This window comes from Cavia porcellus, unplaced genomic scaffold (genome assembly GCF_034190915.1).
Source record: "Cavia porcellus strain 051 isolate PalLab524CR breed Dunkin Hartley unplaced genomic scaffold, mCavPor4.1 scaffold_24, whole genome shotgun sequence".
Classification (NCBI taxonomy): domain Eukaryota; kingdom Metazoa; phylum Chordata; class Mammalia; order Rodentia; family Caviidae; genus Cavia; species Cavia porcellus.
In genome coordinates this window covers 53,834,184-53,856,948 of record NW_026947507.1, presented here as the reverse complement: position 1 = coordinate 53,856,948, position 22,765 = coordinate 53,834,184, and the positions used below count along the sequence as shown (strand labels likewise).

Below are 22,765 nucleotides of genomic sequence, written 5' to 3'. Positions count from 1 at the left end.
AATGAATGTTTTAACTGTAGCTCAAGACAAATCTTAGAGGTAATTTATCAAGCATTTATTCTTCATCTTAATGAGTCTAAAGTTCAAAGATATTCTGAGCATAAGAGTATCACAGGGAACATACAACACTCTTTGCTGCAACTTCTGGCCAGTTAAATAGAATTACCATGACTAAAAGAGAAATAGACACAAGTAAAATGAAACTACACAGAATCCACTTATTGAGTAAACTGGATTCAGATCTCACGTGATACATAAGAGTCTTTCACATAAATTCCTGTACCATTTAAGCTGAGAGTGCAGCCTATGTTACTGTTAAAAAAAAAAAAAAACAAATATCTAACCAAAGCCAGGAATTTTATTTTGTTAATGTGTGAATCGCATTTCAAAAAGCCAGTATTAAGTAAACTTTAGTTTGTGTACAACCTTGCAGTGCAGGGAAATATAAAATGCAAGCAGTGCCTTCTCACAGCAATGAACACTAATGAGGGATTATTATACATCAGACCCTTCCACAATTTGCTTATTGTTCATCCCCTTTCCCACCCATTGTCTCTACACTAGACATAAGAGTAAACTGTCTTCACGGAGATTGTCAGGATGGCATGCCTTCAATTGCCAAGACCATTGTGGGCCATGCAGAAACTGTCATTTTCCCAATTATAAAGTATTTGTAAGGGTCATATGTATGTGTTGTCTATTGTCCTTGCTGCTTCTGTCCTGAAGAACTGGATTTTCCAGAATTCTCTCCAGGGCGTTGTGCAGGAGTGACAGGAAACTGAAATCCATAGCCATTGTATCCATCCAAATAGACACATTGGAAGAAACTGATGGGAGCTAAAAAAAGACATAATGGATGTTAAAACGTGGCAAATACAACCAAGAGTGGGTTTACAGCTGAGTGAGGCAGGATAACAGCTATTGGGAAGTTACTGAATTTTTTTGAGCCTTGAATTCTTCTTGACAAAAACAAACTTCACAAATATGAAAATCAGCTTCAATGTAGGTGGAGTGCTTAGAACCCTTCCTGGAATACTACAAGCCCTTAGTAAGTGATAATACAAGTGTCCTCTTGGAGACTATCTGAGTGCTTAGTGTGTAGAATCTATGGGTGTGCATGGCTATCATAGAGACAGTACATAGGAATTTATTTCAGAACATGATCCTGTCATATGGAAGGTAATAGGTGTGTGTGTGTGTGTGTGTGTGTGTGCGCGTGCTTTACGTCCGGAAGTTACTGCCATGGTGCAAGTATCTCTCCTCTACCCAGTCCTTGTCCCATGCCATATCTGTGTTTAAGTCTGATAAGCATGGACTGAAACTTCTACAATGTAAGCCAAATAAAACTCTCCTCCTCTAACTTGGATGCTGGGTATTTGTTAAAATGATGAGAAAGTGGCTAAGACAAGGGACTACCTTTCCTTATCCAATGTAAACACTATTGTGGTGCACTTATTTAATGGATAGTGAATAAGTCATTAATGAAAATATCATTATGGATGCAAGTTTTACAGCTTACATAGAGGCTCAAAGATACAAGGCTTTAGAATGGCCTTATAACAACATTAGAGTTGGGGATATAGCTCAGTGGCACAGCACCTGGCCAGGCCCGAGTAAAAGGTCTTCAGTTCCATTCCAAGTACCAAAATAAATAAATAAATAAATAAACATTAAAATAGAAAATATGGTTTAGATGTAATAAATCCCCTACAGAAACTTAAAATATTTGGTACTTTTTCACTAAAAGTATGTATGTTCTGTTTTTACATTTTTAATTAAAATTTTCATTTTAAGATAACTATAAAAATAATTGTAAGAAATAATACAGACATATCTTATGCACTTTCACCTAGTCTCCTTTAACAAAACTTCTTATAAGACATTAACACAATATCTCAATCAGGGAATTAGCACTGAAGTTGTCTACCTACCTCTATTGAATTATACTTCAATATTTATTTATAAAATAATAAGTTTTGGGTGTTTATGCAACATTGCTGCAGATTAAACTAGTAGGCAACACTGGCAAAAAGTGTTTCTGTATAAATTGGAAACATGCCCAAGTAGTTTTATGATTTTCTTTCTTATGGTTTTTGCAATTATACTTAAAATGATCACTAGACTCTTTGTATATTTCTTTATGTTTCTCACAATCTGAAAGTATTAGACTTACAATGAGTATCTTTTACTTGGTACAATACTCTCAGCATGTAAATCAATACTTGGAACACAGTGGGTACTCCACATTTTTTCCAATGAATAAACCATTAACGCAAAGTAGGAAACCTTTGCTACTATCAAGGACCTTTTTCTAATTTCCTGTATGTTATATAAGAAGCACCGCCAAAGCCACAGACATCATTTCCTCAGAAAAATGTCTAATTTATATTTCAAAAACATGATATGAGCAAGGCTTCAGTTACATCCATTTCAAAAATTGCTTCCTCTAATCTGTCCAGGGATGACTCTATTTAATGCATATGTGCATCTGAAATTTATCACTCTACCACATGAGCAGAAAAGTCTAATTTTCACGTCCTGGGATAATGAGAATCTCGAACACTGAATATTGTAACTGCATATGAATATTGATTGCATTCTAAAATTAAGGATTCAGGAGACTGAATATTAAGAATCCGCCACATAGTTAAAAAATGAAAAAAAAATTGAATCTTAGAAGCAAATTTTCAAACATTTGAATTGCTAAAGCCTTTTTCACATTTTTCTTCTTGATATAAAAAATTCACATTACTTCACCTAATGTTCATGCCGAATAGAGTAATGCATGCTGAAGCAAGCTGGGGCACTGGGGGTCACAGCTGTGTAGATACAGCTCCCAATAAACCCCACTTTAATAAATGCCATCACACTTAATTCTTCCAATTCTGTTTCTTGCCTGACAAAAATGACAAATTTTTCCATGAAATATAGGTGACTCACTTTAATATTATACTCATGTTTGGTCTGAAACCATTTTTCTTTCTAATCCTGGACCACCCGAGGGGATTGAAAGTTTAAATCTGTACAAACCATCTTCAGTAAAGAGGGATTTAATGATCTAATTATCAACTTACTTTTTTGCTTCTTTGGGGAAGACACATCTTCAGTTTCTTCTAGTGAACACAAAAATATGACAGTGAGTGTTTCTAGATAGTTTGTAAACATACATAGTGATGAGATTGGCTCCACAAGACCACAGCAGGAAAGAGACACAAGTTAGTCACCCTCTAGCTTTACATTCAGGTTCTGCTCAGTTTTTCAGCATGAAAATTAGCAGGCAACAGTGAGAGCAGGACCGAAGCTTATGGAAGAGGAAACAACATGCTCCCAGCACTTGTTCCAACAGGACAACTAGCCCTCGGGTGTTGGATACTATCAGGTGAGGACCAGTTCCCACCTCTGTTTCTTGAGAAGAGGTCACGGATCTGAGTTACAACACTGTAAGGCTGCAATCTGATTGCAAGCACTTCTGTCTCCTTAACTAGCAGTCTTCTTACTATGTTGGGCATTTCATACTCTTCCTTTTCAGCCACTTGGAAATGCTCTTTTTTTCTGTGATAAAGTCAGAGACTTCCTCTTTTTCTGTGTTCTGGTGCCCTTTATTTACCTTGTTTCTGCCTTCCCACCACTGCAGCTCTTTCTGGTCTCCACTGAACGCTCCTCCACTCTGTTTTACATGACTGGCTTTCTGACCTCCACAAATGACAGGGTACCCATGTAACGAGGGGACTTTACTTGATAAGACGATCCCACTTCCATTCGCACTGCTGCAAATAACAGGAGTGTGTTCTCTTAGTGACTGTGTGACATTCCACTGGGTGTGTGCACCACAGTTTCTTTTCCAACCTACGGCGTCCAGGTTGATTCCACAGCTTAACTGCTATCTGTGAAAACCACTCAACAATTATGGCAGTGCAAGTATGGCTCTGCAATGAGGCTTAGGCAGTGGTACTGATCTATTCCATGTAGTTGTATTTTTCAGTTGTCAAGAATCTGTACAACAATGGTTATACTAATGTACATTCCTACAAAAGACACAGGGTTCTCCAGGAGAGTGTCTTAGTGCATATGTAAATGTAGATTGTATTTTACAAGACTTACATACACCTTCATTCCTGTATGACTTTTCTCAGTGCAGAATTTTTCACATTTCCAGGTAAGCTTGGATAGTGCCACAGAACTTACACTTTAACAGCAAGAACAATGCTTCAGGAAATTATTATTATTTAAGAACATGTTGGAAGTGGAACAGAAACACTGCTTCATACTGATCTCAAACTGAGAAGCTAAAATCCCATAGAAACAAGATTTTAAAAATCCTGTAAGTTCAGTTCAAACTCTCACACTACAGATGGAAACATATTCCTGGAAGTAGCAGGTTTTTCTGAGTATTTGTCCACTGCTTTTGAAGTTTTGTGCCTTTTCTTCCTCTCCTTTTCCCTTGGTCTTCCTCCCTCCCCTCTATCTTCCCTTTCTCTCTCCCTCATTGCCTTCCTTCCTTCCTCCATTCCTTTCTTCTCTTCTTTAACCTCAGTGCCGCAGTATTGATGAAATGATGGTATCGTTCTCTTGGATTCAGCAGTAATTTTTGATCCTTGGTGAAGTGATGATTTTGAAGGAACGGTCATGCAGATTAGTCAGCAAATGCATCTGGCAATATTAGTAATGCCTAACTGGCTTATTTAATGTAAGAAGAAATATATTTTCTAAATAATATAATAAAGTTTTATTAATAAAAATGAGTCTAACCATGTAAACTCTGCTTTAATAAGCTGCAGACTAGGTCAAGAGCCCTGGAACAAAGCAAGTCAGACAACATCACACAGCCTTGAGCAGAAACACGAAACGGAGGCAAGGATCTCAAACGTACCTTTAGCTCTCATCGAGGCTGGCACATCTTCAAACTCTTCTAAAATGCAGAAAAGAAGACTCATCACATCACAGTTTGATTTTTCAGTTTTCTCAAAGAGAGAACATTGTATTTAAGGCTTTGGAAATTCAAAAGAGCTCTTGGTGTACAGGCTGAGCAGCCAGCTTCCCATAAGAGCATCTCACAACACAGCCCTTCTCCAGCTCTGAAAGGGGTCACACAGTGCAGCACTGTTGTGGCACCATGGTGGCAGTGGGAACCCAGCGCTGACAGGAGACAGAGACTGCCCTGAGTCCTCCCCTGCCGTCCCACATACACATCTCTCCTCTCTGACTTAAAAACCCTTTCAAAAGTCACAGTTGCAGTTGGGATTTAGGAAACGATGTAAATGGATTCATATACAGGCTACATCACAGAATGCAACCTACCTATGTCATTTATTAGTGGACTGATGGGGAATGTTAGCTTTTCAGGCAATTCTGAGTCCAAGAAAAAATACCAATAAACATGGGTCACTTAATCTTTGACAAAAGTGTCATAAATGCACATTGGGAACATGATAGATGGTTTGGGAAAACTATCTACACACAAAGTAATTACATTGAAACTTTATTTTCTATCTTACACAAAAATCAATTCAAAAGGGATGACATACTTAAACATGAGACTCCAAGCTGTAAAAATTTTAAAAGGAAGTATAGGAAAAAGCTCTTTGGCTTGACTCTATGGGTGTAGCATCAAAAGTGTAAGGAACAGAAGGAAAGGTGTCTAAATGGACTATGGTGGTTTCTGAGCAATGAAAAGAAACAATCAACAAAACAAACAGGCAACTCGAAAGTGGGGGGAAATATTTGCAAATCACATGCTCATCTGAACTATATAAGAAACTCGTATCTCTTAACCACTTGAAAAAATAACTCACTTTTAAAAAGTTCAAAATAAACCACACAATTGGCCAACAGGCACATAAAATATACTCACTGAGCATCACCAATAGTCATGGAGATGAAATTATAGCCACGATAAGGCATCCTATCTGATAACTAGTGTCAAAAGTCAAATAATAAGTGTTGGGACACATTTGGATACAAGGGAACTCTCTGTGCTGGGATGGGAATGTAAATTGGTACAGTTATTATGGTGAGAAGTGTGCAGGATTCTGAAAAAGCTTAAACATAAATGTCACGAGTTCTGGCAGTCCTGTTCATGAGTATCTCCTATCTCTTCATGTATATACCTATTATATTATGTACTTGAAATTTTCTGAGACAGTAAGTTTTAAATGTTCTTGAATGCACACACATACATGCACATGCACACACACACACACTAACCCAAATAAAACTTTATACCATGATGGATTTGTTAATTACACTGACTTTGATAACCATTACATAAGGGGCACATAAACCTACATACTAGACTACACATTTTAAATCTATATAAATTCTTTTTTTGTCTTTTTCGTTTTTTACCAGTACCAGGGATTGAACTCATGACTGCCTGCTTGCAAGGTAGGCACTTATGCCGCTGAGCTAAATCTCCAGCCCCCGAAATCTATATAAATTTATAGTGAAGCTCAAATATATAAGAATAACTCAAGTTGTATTAGGGAAATCATTTAATCTTTTATACAGTAAGTGACAAGCACATACTGGAATAAGAAGAAAGTAATCCTAAGTCAGAGGTGATGCTATAAAATATAATTGAGGACTCTTAACGGTTCCCTTTCATGGTCATCCTGACTTTGGGTAAGAGCCAGGAGTCCAATGTGCCAGACCCTGTGAATAAGGTGGCCGAGGTCCCACTGTGAAGGTTTTACTGGGCTTCCTTTCCGTTGGATGGTGCTGAGCAGCCGCTTTCACTTCATTTCTGATCAAACCTTGTAAAGAGGAACGTGAAAGCTGACACCAGAACTGCTTCAGAAAGCAGCTGGAAGGGTGGTGAGGTATGTTTGAAACCAGAGGGATATTTTGAGGAGGATTAATGGTAATGGGTTTTTACTGTAATTTTAAAAACTTCACTCATGGTACATTTTAATACACCTTAAAGATGGGTAATAAAATACTGCAAAAGTTAAGGAAAGATATATGTGTTTATATGATGTTTTCAAATACCACAGCAGTATAACTATATTTTTAAAATTTCAGAGTAGCTAATAGAAAATACTTTTGTTTCTTTCAGGAAGAGTCTGCTCATTTCTGTGGAAGAGGGGTGTAAAATTAAACAGAGATCAGGTCCTTTTCCAGAGGAACATACATTTCATTTTTGTGGATTATAGCACACCTAACACTAAAATATTGTTTTGTCTAGATTCACTTATTTCTCCTGGAGAAATAAATATGAGAATAAAAACTCTCATGAGCAGGAGTCCGCTGGCTGTTTCAAGGAGCCCTGTGTGCACAGCACCTGCGGATGCCAGGGTGGAAGTTTGAAGAGGAGGAGGAGGTGGAGGGCTGCGGGCCTGCACAGCTCGCGTGCGGACTCGACCTCTGTGTAAGCAGCTGCACAGCGACAAAAATGTACCGAGCAGGACTAGCGTGCTTCAACTGTCCCCATGCAGACCTCAGAAAAGGAAGACAGAATTTATAGACCATTTATGCTTGCGAGTCACACAGTGACTGGGTCTTGGTTCTGATGAAACGAATACTGGACTCCGATAAGGTATAATCACGACCCAGAAGGGAAGATCAAAATATTCCAATGAAATTTTAAAAAATGATTTGACGTTGGGGAGAGACTACAGGGGAAACCATTGAGGGAGAAAGCCAAGTTCAGAAAGCACCTTAAAATAACGTAAAAGAAAGATCGGATGACAAGTTTAAGGTGAAGGCAACATCATGAAGAACGTCAGACAGCTAAGGACAGAGAATATTTAGGAATGGTGGGAACACTGCGGGAAAGGTTGGACAAGATCATCACAAAGAGGGTCTCACATGTCAGGCTGAAGAGTCTGAACTGTACTTCATGTTCACTGAAGGTTGTTCAGGCAAGAAGTAATATTTTACTACTTATTTGGGAAAAATAAATTTGGAACATAGGAGATTGAAATTACTGAAACATAAGAGATTGTGCTCACAATCAGCACGCCACGCTGATCATGCCGCTGCTTGAGCATAAACACCTAAACGCAGCTGTTTCTGCTTCCAGAATCCATGCACCACACTGCCCCACACCTAGCTGCTGACAGTCCAGGTATGTGGGGCAGTGTGTTTGTGCGGAGCAGAGATGGAGGAGGAAGGCTCACGCTCAGCTTGTGCCTCTCCACGTCCAGCCATCTGCTCTCCTCTGATGGGCAGTTCTAGAAGAGCCTGCCACCTTTAAAAATGATAATAACACTCCAGAGATGAGGGTTATACCTGCTGGGTTGGCCTAACTATCTGAAATGACTGTGAAGAAAAAGACGCCATCTGGACTTTGAAACTGTAAGCTCCATCCTTCACGTACATAGAAACTTAGGTTCAAAAGAAACTCCAGGGGGCAGAAAGTCCCTCTTCTTTTCTAAAGCAGACACCTCACTTGTACAGAGTGAGAAGTGAGAGACAGGTCTGGTCCAGAAGGCCACTATTTCAAAGTGTGCACCATGCTGCCTTTCAAGAACTGGTTTTTATTTCTGTCATTGCTTCTTAGTTATTGAATCAGGGAATGTAGATGCAAGGATGTTTCAACAGGTATTAGTGAAACCAACAACATGATCACAATAGAGAGGCCTGGGATCGGTGCTTTTTTCTGTAGTGTCTTCTTAATTGAAGAAATGTCACCTTTATTCCACTCTAAAATCTGTTTTGTCTGAAATTAAATGCTGTTTCAATACTTAGGAAAAACGTTATCCTGAAATCGAGTGTAATAATGCAGAAACTTAGCAATTCTTTCTGTCCTTTGCTGGGAAGTTTTTATTGCTCTCCAGCTCTGATCTTCAGCCACTGGCCAAAAAGAGCTTTAAGGAGGTTGAGGCTGAGGTTTTGGAAAGCATCTGTTAGTAAAACTGAAAAGGAAGGAGAGAGACTGTACAAGGCTGTGTTGAGCACTCGCTTCAGTGATTCTGAGTGTGTGCAGGAAAAGCCAGCTGCACCAGAGCTGGGGTCAGAGGTCAGCAATGGTTATTAGTGAAAGGAGAATCTGAAGGGTCGCGTTTGGGCGACTGAGTGGAAATCAGGTAGCAATAGGAACATTTCTTTGGGATTGAAAGACATGGTAACACAAGTGATTGCGAAGATGCCCCAGGGAGGACTGTGGGAAACTCTGGCTGGCCACTGTGAAGCTGAGGAAGATGCGCACCTGAACGAGAGCTAAATAAATAGATGAGGCTTTAGAATAATTTTTGGTTCTTATCTACAAATACCTAGACAGCAAGTGGGAGCGCTCCATGGCTGAAGAATGTAAAAGAGTAAGAAAGAGAGCCGCAGTGGAAGACTCAGGGTCTAGGGAAAGTACAGAAGGTCAATTCAAAGAAATACATTCAGACTCAAACAAAAGTCTGGTATGATAGAAGCCAGGGGAGGAAAACATTTCAACAAGGATGCTGAAGCCGCGAGTTAGCGTGGGTTAACGGAAGTCCCAGGGGTGCTTTGTTCTGCCCACCTGCCCAGCTCACTGAGGAGTGTGGAGCCTGGGGACTCAGAAGAGGACAGCGCATTCCACGGCACAGAGAGGAGGCCCCGAGGGAGAAGAGAAGACGTGTGACCCAGGGAGCCAGGATGAGGGAGAAGAGAAGATGTGTGACCCAGGGAGCCAGGATGAGGAGAGCCAGGATGGGCTGGACCCCGGGACAGCCCGGAAGGGTGGACCCTGCAGGAGCCCGCTTCCTCTCTGGGAACGGGAGGCTGGGGTTTGTGGGATGGCAGTGACTGAAAAGAGACTGTGCTTAGGAAGAAGGCAGAATTTTAAAGGATTCATAGCGATAGCCTCAACTGTTAATGTTACCATTTTTAGAAATAAAATCTTCCTGTGTAGTGTCCATACGGCTCTGCATGCGCTTAGCAAACATGATAAATAAATAAAACTACCTAAATTATGCATGCCTTGTACCAACACAATTCCTGCAGATTTATCTCTAGCATTGTGACTTGTACAGTTTCAAGAGTGGTACACTGGCAAGCAGCCGGGAGCCTTAGGCACAGAAGGGGGGTGGCCTGGAGTTTGCTTTCCTCCTCACTCCTATCACTGGATCGAATTCAGTGCATCACATTGTGCTATAGAGATACCCAAAGTGCCGAATTATTTCTCAATGGGTTTGCTGAGCTATGCACTACGAGTTTCACAGAATATTACATCTTTTGACTTTAATTCCCCAAGAAATCCTGTGGATCCACAGCAGTTCAAACCAGGTGTTGACAATCACTTTCTTTTAGCTTTGGTTGTGAAAGGCTCCTTCTTACTTACGCTGTCATTTAAAATGATGCTGAGTTATAAAACAAATTAACTGGTACACAGAACAATAGCCACAGGATCCTTGAAATTGCCTGCGGGGAATGACAGTGTGCAGAAGCTGCTCACCTTTGGAGTTTTGCCCTGAGGCAGTCAAGGCTGCTCTGTAAGTGTGTCTGTTCTTTCAGGGTGTCCCTCGTGTCACTCTCAGGAAAGGGGATGCCTGGCTGGGGGGAGGAAGTCAGAGTAACTTAATGTCACTGGTATTGGATCAGGGTTACGTGGGTGGCTGGAACCCAAAGTCTAGCAATGAGCAGTAACAACCGGTTCACCAAATGTGTGCTGCACACAGAATTTCTCTGGGGTCTAGAACAGGAGAGAGCACAATAGGGTACAGCAAGCAAACGAAATGGACACTCCTTTAAAAAAAGTACAAATGGCCAATAACATATGAAAAAAACCCTACGATTTCATTTTATGCCGGCAAGAATGGTCATCGTCAAGATATCAAGTAATAGCAAATCCCCTTGAGGCTCAGGAGTGTTTCCACGGTGCAAGTAAAGAGCAAAATAAAAGATTGATAAAAGGAGCAAGGAGAGGGCAGGTTTTGTTTTCTTGATTTTCCCACAGGAATGGGACTAAGTGATTGGGGGCAAGGAGATGGGAAATAAACAGATTTAAGATGAATCATTTACACACACCAAGGCCCCACAATGAAGGTAAGCATTAGAGGTTAAAAACATGAACTAAAATAAAATCACACAGTAAGGGCAGGAGAATTAAGAGACTCGTGTGTGTAAAGTGCCCAGTCCCCAAAGTGCACAAGGTGAGTGTGAACATCGTGTACCAGGAACGGGTGGCTACAAGAGACACCTTTTCCACCTTCTGATTCTCAGTGTCTTGCTCACTCTGCTGAATTGCAGCAGTATGAAAGTCTGCAGTGTATTTTAAATGCTGTTTCCCCTTTCTCATTCTGTTTGGCGGTCCTCTACTACTTTGGAATGCGTTTATCTCATTTCTATGACTTCAGTGGTAACCTTGAAGTTTTAAAATCCATTCTTCCCAAACAAACTTCCTATAGAATAACCCCTGCTAAACAAGATTATTGACAATGATAGAGAACTTCTTGTTTTTTTTCCACAAAATTTTTAACAAACAAATGAAAGACTGAATAGTCACTGAGTTCCTGCAATCCCGTTTTCTCCTTGGGAAACATTTTGATTTAATTTGAGAAAAATGTATTCAATACACAACTGGCAGAAATACCACCGTTTAGACTCATTCAGGAGTGTTCTGTAACTGTATCTCAATTAGACCATTACGTTTGCTTGTGCAGTGCTAGAAATGTGACTGGAATATAACTGTACATAGATTCACATATTTAACAGCTAAAATGGTGATGTATCACTGCTATCTGCACACTATATTTTGTTAGCAACTTCATTAGTATGAGATATGTAAATTAATTTTAGAGATGATTAACTTGTAGGTACTTTTTGTTTGTTAAGGTTTGACTACATTAGACAAGAGCATTAATTTATGTACAAATGAGACTAACAATATTATCAATATAAACAAGATATATTCTTTCTGTGCTTAAGCATTTAAAACAAGAATCTCTTTTGGACAGTCAGTTACATTTTATAATTCATTGGTTCATTAATAATAACATTATTATTTGAAACAGATAAATATTCATTTAATGAGAGAATTACATACCTACTAGGAAATTTTAATTTCTGAAATTACTGAAAAATTTCAGTGCAGGAACGTAATAAACAAACAACAGTTTACTCCTTTATTAATGACAAAGACAATGCTTCGCTTCTGGTTAATGACTTTTCTTGATGAAATTTTTCTTAGATGCTCATTTCAGTTTGTTTGTCAGGATTAATAGACCAAAAAATATAAATTCAGAAGAAGAACTTTTAAACCTATAGAATCCTTATTTTTACCTAAATCTTGTTTAAAATTTCAGAAGTTTCCACATTAGCTTCCTTCTGACCTCTGTGACATCCAACATCTTCTGATGTTGAAACAAATGCTCACCACATTTACGCAAAAGAAAAAAATGCAGAATCAAAACAAAAAGCAAGATAATGAAGGAGCTACAGTGCTCTTCAAAAGCCAGGAAAGTAAGGCAAAAAGGCTTCTGTTTTGGAGTTTGGGGATTTTTTATTTGTTTTACTGAGTTTTATTTGTTTATTTGTTTTGAGATGGGGGGTTCATTATGTATTTCAGACTGGCGATGAACTCACTATATAGTACAGGGTGGTCTTGAACTTGTGACAATCTTCCTGCCTCAGCCTCCCGAATGCTGGGATTATAGGTGAACAACACCATGCCTGACAAGGCTCTTGTTCTTTAAAAATTATACTCCTAGCTATTCTTTTATTAGACTTGGTTGAAGTTTCATTCAAATGTAGTTACTTTCTAGAAAGGATTAAGTTAGATTAGTATAGTGTAATCAAAATCAGATTTGGAATAATTTAAAATATGGGATCTTGGAGACTGTGTAATAGCCCCACACCTGTGTACAGGCAGGCAAATTCAGTTATGTGCTGATACTAAAATACTCATTATTAATCTTAAAGAAAAATATTTCAAGAAAATATGACTAAGTTAAGCCTCCAATGGGATGATTTCAAGGCATCAATGTCCTCCATGTGCTCCTCCCTCTGAAGTGCCCAGTGTCTACTGCTATCGGATATTCCAAGTTGGAGCCTGTATCTAAAACCTTCCCTTCAGCATGCTTTGCCCCTTCATAATGTATTTTCCCATTTTCTCATTTTATTTCATGTTTTGCCTTGGAGCAAGTCTATTGGAATAATATTATAGAGTAAGCTGTATAGTTTTTTTTCCTCAGACCAAAGGTTTCCTAAATATTTAAAATATTAATATCAGGAAGATATGGAAGCATTATTTAAATTTCAAATCTGCGCTTATTTTTAGTTTTAAACTCACTGCCATTAAATGTCATGCATTGTAACTGACAGCTGTTCCTAAGGCCTTGCTCCAAACTCCATGGAAAGTAAACCATTTATTATATATTTACTGTACAAGAAACATACAGAATGAAAATAAACTCATGTTTAGATATTAGAAATTTATTACTCAGGAAAAATAAATCCACCTCGACCTTACATAGATGGAACCATAATATCCTGTGAATCACAGAGAAGTGGTAATTGAGAGATGTCAAGGAGCTATTAATTCTAATCTTGGTTTGCACTGTTTTATCCCTGTAGTGTGTATGGGACTTCATTCCAGGGAATGCTTTCCAGCTTCTCAATCAGACTGAACCTGGAGAGTGAGTGAGGAGCCCCCCCCCACTCTCACTGATGCCTCACCAGCCATGAACTCCCCTTCCACTCTGCCCCCCAAATCTGAGTGAGAAGGTCCATCTCTGCATCCAGTGCTGGAGCAGAAAGACCCAGCCTGTTCTGGTGAGAGGACCAAAAGAATTAGGCACTGGCAGGGCACCAGCTAGTGTGGGGAGAAGGAAGCAGTGGCCTCTGAGCGCCACTGTTTCACTGGGCTCCTTCAGACAAAGAAGTCCCTCACACACACATAAATCTTTACCACCACCAACAACAAAAGCACAGGCACTTCATGCTGCATGGAAAGATTAATGTTTAGTACGAATTTATACTGAGCATTTCCTACTTGACAAATGCTTGAGGCAATTTTTCATAATTATCCCTCAAAAGATGACAAAGACAAATGTGTGCTAAACAAGAGATACTTTTATACTTAGAAAACCAACTTATAAAAATGCAGCATTCCCTGACATCTTGGGTCACTTACTCCATTATATTCCTTGGAAAATGATATTATTTTCATCCCTCATGTCCTGTTTGCATTTATTACTCTTACTACTAGTGGTAGTATAAGTATTATTACTGTGACTAGTGCTACTATTATGTCCCAACTGTTCCTTTAGTTTTTGCTGCCTGATGTGAAGAAAAGGGGAGCTTTCTGGGACAGTAACCCTGAAGTCCTGGGGTCTGCATGGTCTCCACCTCCCAGCCTCACCCTGGATGTCTTGTCCTTCTCCCTTCCAGCCTACAATCCCAACTACACTTTTTCTTTGCTGCATACACAATTCTTCCGTGGTTACCCCTTTTGGTCTTCCCATCCCAAACCCAGCATAATTCAGTTCTCCAGGAGATCTGCTGTCGCTGCCTGTGACTGTAGGTAGAGTGCGGAGGGGGTGGCTTCCTTTAGCCTTTCCAGAGGAGCGGCTACAAACTCTGCTGTTAACCTCAGTGAGATGATCATTCAGTGTCCTTGTAATACTGTTCAAGACTGCGAGGGCCATGAGGTCTTAGGACTTACAATTAAAAGATCTGAATGTTAGGCATGTGGCGATGATCACATTTTAATGATTCTCTTACACTGCCTTCAGTACTTCAATTAAGTACTGGATATAGTGCTCAGTAAATACTAAGCTGTGCTCCAATCCAGTGCTGTAGCTGGGCACTCACTGTGATAAGAGCCAGTTCAAAGATGCCGGAGTGTAAAATACAGGTGCCATTTCCAAAGATCAATATGAGAAGGGTTATACCATCAGTGCATTTGTATATCAATTTCATATTGAAATTAAGTTTGTATATGAGTTAGGTAAAACATATTATTAAAATAATTATCAGCTTTTTTTTACTTAATGTATCTTCTAAAAATTTGAAATTACATTTGTGGCTAACATTATATTTGTTTTGGATGGCACTGATGTAGAATAATTTGTTTTTATTAAGTAGTCTGAAAAAAATTAAAAATTTACACTTTTGTTCTACAAACAGAATTTCTACTTGTACTTAAATATTTAAAATATTTTAGAGTACTTCTGGGGTGTGAGACTTTCTGTTTATGCTGTATTACATTTCACCCATGCCAAAATCCAATATCCTTCTTAGGTCTAAAATTATTTTTGAATAGGGAACATTAATGCATAGAAGCAATTAAAATATCATTGTCCTATTGTACATGCTCTGTACTAAATACTTAGTGACCATGAGTTTAAAGAAGGTACAAGATTATTTTGCTCCATTCACCGAAAGGATTTACTTATTTGAATGCAAGCAATGTTTCTTTCAGGCTTAAGAACAAGATATCTCGATGATGAATTTTAATTTCAAGTGATTCAAGGATTCTTTAGAACACGAGTAAGAATAAAAGCTAACGAACTCCTGTTGGGGGCTTCAGCATGTAATGGCTCAACTTCTGAACACATTAAGAAAATAAATTTTCACTAAGATAAATGCAAAAAGACAGAATTTATCAATGAGTACATAGAAGTATGGGACGTATTTTGAGTATCTTCCTTATCAAGAGTTGGTGAAGAAATACAGTTCCTATTCCTGGGAACATGATTCACTGAATATCCATTAATTTCATTCATGTAAGAAAATGTGTAAGCTATCAAAAAGCTAACATCCATTTCAGGTGAAATGCTTTACAAACGTTCTTGATAAAATCAGGAGGAACTTTGTCAAGCATTTTGTATAATATAATTGTTCTAAATACTATACTTGCATTAAAATTTCCAAGTTTATGGAAACATATGTTTGAGACTTATTTGTTTTTCAGAGATGAGTAAAGACAACTACCAATTAGACTATAAAGTTAAAAATATTTGTAAGGCAAAATACAAAGTCACTTTTTAATTTCTATGAGAGATTATTATTTGGTCAAGTAATATGTTTTTTATTCAACATATGTGTTTTATATGACAGACACAGATTAAGATGTTATTCTAAATACTACAGTAGACATTATACCTTCTTTTAAAAGGATCAACAACATCTATTCTATCAACATGTGTTAAATTTGAAGAGCCAGGCTTCAAAATATAATTTTTGAAGGATTTTTATTACATTACTTACTAAGTGATTTGTAAATTTTCTTATCTAACCTAAGCACTATACAACTTAAAAATTAACTTATACCAGTAGAAAAATTTCTAAGAAAACATTTTCAATTCAGATGCTTGTGTTTGTAGTGATAAACATGGTAGCATGTTTCACACAGAGAATTCCTCAGACAATAACCTGGCAAAGTACTTCACTCAAACACGCTACTATTTCTTTTAAAACTACTAGCATTGGTTAGGAAAACAGGGAATTAGAAGGGAACAGAATAAATACTAAGAAACTACTGTTGAAAAAAGAATGAATAAGAGAGGTTACTTCCAACTAGTTTCTGTGTTAGGCTTGTGTTTTCATATGTATCAAATTTTCACTATTGTGTATTCAAAATATGAAGATCTCAGAAATGATAGAATCACAGAAAAATGTAAGAGAATATCTCTCGGAAGCCTGAATCCCTTCTAAACTGATCTAGTAGGGAAACCTCCAACTATAGCCAGAATAGACCACCCTTTGGGGCAGAGTAGATACATTTTATCTTTGGGCTGCTCTGATTGGTAGAAATCCATCAGTTATGTCACTACAGGGTATTGTGATTGGATGGGCTGAATCATGAATAGTCTTTGTAGTCCTAGGGACTTGAGTTTGGATTTGAAGCCAGTCCCTACTGTGTAAGGACTATGAGATGTTACACTCCTTCCATTTCACTTGTCATTAGGCAAGGCATGATGATCAGACTACAGTCAGGATGGAATCAAATAATCACAAGAATGAATAAAGCTGTGCAGCAATCTGTTTCTTTTCATTCTTTTTGCTTATTACTTCAATATATTAAACACTGAGGCCTGGAAATTTAGCTCAGGGGTAGTAAAAGCCTGCCTGGCAAGCGCTAGGTTGTGAGTTGGATCCCACACACACACACACACACACACACACAAAACCCAGGGCAAAATTTTCCCTATATCATATCATAAAATTGTGAATGCCTCTGTATTGATCATTATACCTTTTCATATTACTGAGATTATGTTTAAATGGTCAGTAATTGTATAGCTAGATTATGTGTCCGGATACCCCTTGCCCATCAGGTGTACCTACTACAGTAAGGAGTAAAACAAGGCCTTTGTCCCCAACAGGAGAGCTTGTGTATTTACCATGAGTGATTATAGCTTGGCTTTATGTCTATGGAATTTAAATCATGTTCTATTTAATTGAAGTTGCCAAAGATTATGTTCCGCAGACTTTATAATTCTGTCAGGTTTATGATAATATCACCAGAATAGATCATTCTTTATCCATCCTCTACTTCATGCTGGTATTATCCAACTTTGTGGGTAGGCTGAATAAATATAATGTGTCATCTTATAAGTAGTAAAGAATATATGCATGATATTAACCGGATTTTGTTTGCTCATAGATAAAAAATTCCACATATACATATATATCATTTAAAATCCTAGAAGCATATTATTTTGTCATTATTCATGCTACAAAAATATTTTACAATGAAGAAGCTTAGTGTTGAAAGTCTACGTTCTTCGTAGTCCCGATTTCTTTACATTTCTTAATTTTTCACTGAAAATTCTGTTAAGTGCGTTTCCGCGTCAGCCCAGCGTCTGAGAGCGGAGCTGATGCTTACCTCGGGTTGCGTTGCGCTGATGACTGCCTTCCTTCCCTGTCGGAACTGTTTAAAGGAAAATGCGAGTTAAAATATTAATTTGTGATGCAAAGTTCATTAAAATTTTGTCTCACTTGTAGCTTCGGAACAGGGGAATAATTTAAGTGTGTAAACACTCTCTGGGCGTCACTGTGTCTCTGACACGCGATGAGAGCCATATCCCTACTCCACCCACCACATAGGTAGATGGCAATGTTACTGATGTGCAAAGAAATTCTGACTCAAAACTATTTTGATTGCAGGGCTTTGTATGGTTTTCCAATAGGTTTTAAAAATTACTTTTTTCTTCCTGAATCTACTTCATTTCTGCTTTTTCAGTAAGGAATAGGTGGTAATTTATTTTATACATATGTATCATAAATTACCATATATATTATAAATTATCATATATATTGCAGTACTGACTACTAAATGCAGGATCTTCACTCTGAGATACATTTCTGTTTGTCTATTTAGCAGAGCCTCACTAAGTCAGTTAATTTCCAAGGCTGTGCTGGAATTTGTGCTACTCCTGTCTCACCCTAGAGGGTGCCGAGATCCAGGTAGACCTCACCCCACACAGCCAGTAAACTACACTTATTAATATGTCTTCTTAATGCTTGTGTCCTCTGAAAGGAATCCTTTGATATTAGCTTAGCAATAATCGGTAGAGCTTGCTTTAAGATCTAAATTCGTCTACGCTTTAGGTATTTCATAATCAGATAGTGGGATGCCTTTAGCTTGTGCATGGGTGAGCTGTAATTCTGATGCATGCTACAAAATCAGAGTCATGTTTTGATAAAGTGCTTTCAAGCCATACCTTGTATACGTATGTAAATGTTTCTTTTGCTTTTATGCCTAGTGCATATTTAATGTGCATATTTTAAAATGTCACCTTTACCTTTACTTTCCTTTTCAGGTTTTTCAATTTTCTTCTTTCCTACGGAGAAACAAATAAGTCACCATCTTAAAACCTGGATTACTGCAGCAAGCACTTGGAGAGGAGACAGCCCTGTGAGCGCATGCATGTCGGGGCTCTGCTCTCTCCAGATGGGCAGGGAGCTCCTCCTTGGGGACACGCTCCCTGTCTATGTTCAGGCTCAGGCTCTCACAACCCTCTCCTCCTCACACACTGGAAGTGCAGTAGAGTAAGCTGTACCTTTATTACCTCGTTTAATCTTGAGACAAACAGGAAAAACATCTACATTTCAATTGCCATTTTTAGACACAAGTAAGATTTGACCACTCTGGTAGATGCTCAGAAAATAAACAATGAATCAGAGCGATGCATATGTCACGTTATCTCCCATAAATTGTGGGTATAGTTTCCAAAACAGAGGCTTAGTGGACTGATGATTTTCCTTACCACGCTTTTTAGACAACAGTGAAAAACCAATATTTTGTGAATGACATAACAAATTATGGGTGGAAAGGGGACACATGTCACTTCTCTTAATCATTAAATAACGTGGGAGTTAATTCTGTAGGAGAGAAAGCCAGCAATATGAGTACTTAAGGGATTTCCTAACTGTAACAAAACTAGACAGAGATTCAAATTTACATAGTGTTTTTACAGCTCCGTGTTACTTCCTGTGAGATAGTAAATACTTACCTGATTGTGTGACTTCCATTGTTTCTGCTTTAGGAAAAAAAAGTAATGGGAAAAAGAAGAAAAATAAAATAGTGTTTATTTCAGTAGCAAACAATTGAAATTTATTTTCCAAGATTCCCTGTTATTACAATAGGTACTTAGAAGGAAAAAAAAATACTGATAATATTTTGAAAACCATAGAAGGCAGCTATTTTGAAAATAGAAATATTATGAATTAATCTCAAACTGTCTATTCATAGATGATGGAATGAAGAAATTTTAAGTTCTTCGTTTTGTTTTCTTAGTCACACATAATTGAATTCTGCTTCATAAATGTTTAGTTGGGATTTTTATACCTGCATACAGCAATCACTTGCTGACTATTACTAAAGAAGCCTGAAATGCTGCCTTGAGTGCAGCCCAGTGAGGTGTGGATGAAACAAGGACTGTGCTTCTGGTGACCACAGTCTGGTAAGTGCACAAGCGAAATGACCACTGCATTTAACTTGTAGAATGCAGTGCAAGTCTTGCACTTTGTTAATTCATAGATAAATAAGATTTCTAAATGTAACCCAGCAAATTTTTGCCTCATGTTCAAGTGAAAGCATAGAAAACAAGACTTCCCTGAAAGTGTAAGAAATCTTTCTTAAAATATCATTGTTTTCAGAAAACCCAGTGAATTTATTATCAGTGTTCCAATGTTTTTGGAAGCTATTTTCAAAACTTTAGCAAGATACATTGAGTAAAGTATGATAATGAAACTTAATAATGAATAACTTTCCTGAAAAATAAGATTTTCAAATAGCTAGCATTGCAGTTTAACACAAAAAGCTTAATTTTAGTAATGTACTTAATATTAGTAACAATACTACAAACTCAGTACACTAGACACAGAATTTTCCAATGAAAGGACAATATTTAATGTTTAAGATTGGGATTGAATTTGCATAGTAGCATTTTTAAAGGAACCTGTCATAACTTTAAGAAAGCATGTTAGTCTTTGTCATTTAAAGTATTTCAAAGACAGCCTCTTCATTCTTTATTGCATTTACATAATTTTATTTCAAAAATGTCTGTGTAGTGTTTTGATAGCACTTAACAATTAAATTGTTTAATGGTGCACTTTATTGTTTAGAATGTCATAAATAAAACAATGATTATGAATTGCCAAAGATAATGAATCTCAAAGCATTGAAAAACTAAGAAAATAAAAAGCTAATGGGTTGATTTTAAATAATTCATGACAAACATCTGGAGAAGTGAACATTTCTTAACCCACAATGTGACAATTAGACGTCTCTCCATGTTGTGTTTACTTAGTGCATCTCAATGAACTACTGAAAATAGACAACACTGAGACATGTGCTCGTTTGGGGCCAGAAATAGTGCATGATAAAAGTACTAACTACACAGGCATGACAACTGTACATATGTCAGCACATATATCAGCACACAGTAGTACTCCTAGTATGGACCCATAAGTACATGCTCAAGAGTTAATCAATGGAATTAGCACAGTATTATCTGTCAACCAGAATCTCACACAGGTTACAGAAGAAAGGTTGTTATAGTCATAAGCATATCATCCTTTTAAACTTCATTTTAAAGGACAGTCTGAAACCCTAAGGAAAACATAATGTCAAAATAATGTAATAGAATATTCTTAACAACTTAAAATGATACACTTACTTGAACTTGGTTTCGGTTTGCCTAAAAATAAAAGAAAAAGAAAATCAGAGACAATTTTGAGTCTAGGAATATATGTTAACCTTTATATTTGCTATTTTTTCTTTTTTAATAGTTAAAATTGAAAAATAAGGCTAAATGTATGTTAAAATCAGTGATAAGGAATTTTTTGAGTATATTTGAGATTTTCCAATGAGTTTTTCTGCAAATCTATAAAAAATACAACTTTTAAGTACCCTTTTTATTCCTCCAAAATATCACCTTTAAATTGACATAACCTGAATATTTGCAATAATATGAACTTTGTAACTGGTTCCGAATGCCATAGGACACATATTTTTGCCATTATCCTTTCTGAAAATTTATTCATATTATTTGAATAATTGCACTCCAAATATAGTATAAATAAAATGTTATTATAGAATCTCATGAAGAATGACAAAGAGTAGATTATTAAATAATTCATGACAAGTATTTGGAGAAAACATTTCTCAACCCACAATAGTAGATTAAAACTGTATTTTATAAATATATTTTTCTTTCTCCAGTGTAACTTGTCTTCTGAAGCTAAAATATTAATTGTGTAGTCTTATACCTAATGTTTTATCTATTCATAAAATAGATAATATTGATTATGATCGTGAAGGATTTGAATCTTGCATAGTCAGTTCAATTAAATTCTAATACATTAAGCAGGATATAAATTGCTATACATTTTATAAAAGGAATTTGTTACATCTATGCAAATTGCATTAGATATACTTTTCATTAAATTTTCTGCTTTAAGGTATTTTGACTGCAAAAGTAGCAAAACTGTTAGTTTTTCAAGTCAACACAACTAGGCAGAGGTACTCATTATTACTTATCTTTAAAGAAAGCTAGTAAAAGTTTGCCTATCTCTGTGTTATAGAATACTATAATGAGGAAATTTTTCATGTAATTTCATTTTAAGAGCTTCAAGATATTTGTCAACATTTTTGTTAGAAAATGAAAGAGGAATTAGATAGATGATAGAGATAGATAGATAGATGATGCTGGAATAATACACTAAGAAATAGCAATAATTACCTCTTGAATATTTTTAAAAGTTTTAAAATGGGCACTGGAAAGTATAAGAAATATGAAGGAGATTGACTTTTCTAGGTCTTCAGTCAGTCTCCCAGTGTTTGAACCATGAAATGTAGTACCCATTTTTTAAAAAATGGAATATTATGAAAGAATTTAGGTATCCTAGAAAGAATAACATATATTTTAAGAAAATATAGCAGTTGAAATTCTCAATTAGTGAAATTAGCTTTGGGTAATTTAATAGGTCATTTTAAACTCTCAAAATGAGTTAAATTCATCAGTATGATAAATCACAGTAATAAAGACAATAGCTAATACAGAGCACAGTGGAAGGATTTTCGGAATCATGAAACAAATTGCTTTGTTAGCCTTGCTGTATTACAGGAGCATATTTGCAATTCATATTTGATTCATGACCACACAGCCCTCATTCAGATAAATCAGATTGTACGGCGAAACTAACGGTAGTAGGAAATGGCATGAGAACGATTCGACGTGGGCTTTCATTTTCTAACTTAATAAAACCACAAATTAAAGTAGAATATAACCCCAAAAAGATCAAAAGCAAATACCTGTCTTGATGGAGGGAGGTTCTTTTGGTGGATGCCCAGTTTTTCCTAGAAAAGGAAATAAAATTCTCTGGCCATCAGTAGATTCGT

At 37.1% G+C, this 22,765-nt stretch overlaps 1 protein-coding gene across 19 annotated transcripts in view; it reads right to left on the bottom strand.

Annotated features, from left to right (window-relative positions):
• Window positions 1-315: 315 nt before the first annotated feature.
• Window positions 316-22,765, bottom strand: part of Trdn (triadin) — a 319,660-nt gene continuing 297,210 nt past the window's right edge. For 18 of the 19 annotated variants that reach the window (XM_063235064.1, XM_063235065.1, XM_063235059.1 and 15 more), the window contains 8 exons: window positions 22,679-22,723; window positions 21,042-21,062; window positions 19,374-19,400; window positions 18,663-18,701; window positions 17,744-17,788; window positions 4,871-4,909; window positions 3,075-3,113; window positions 316-837 (listed from right to left, as the gene is read on the bottom strand). In XM_063235064.1, coding sequence (XP_063091134.1) covers window positions 698-837; window positions 3,075-3,113; window positions 4,871-4,909; window positions 17,744-17,788; window positions 18,663-18,701; window positions 19,374-19,400; window positions 21,042-21,062; window positions 22,679-22,723 — 395 coding nt within the window. In that variant the 3' untranslated portion in view covers window positions 316-697. The remainder of the gene's footprint in view (window positions 838-3,074; window positions 3,114-4,870; window positions 4,910-17,743; window positions 17,789-18,662; window positions 18,702-19,373; window positions 19,401-21,041; window positions 21,063-22,678; window positions 22,724-22,765) is intronic. The other variant, XM_063235062.1, reaches the window with a different exon arrangement.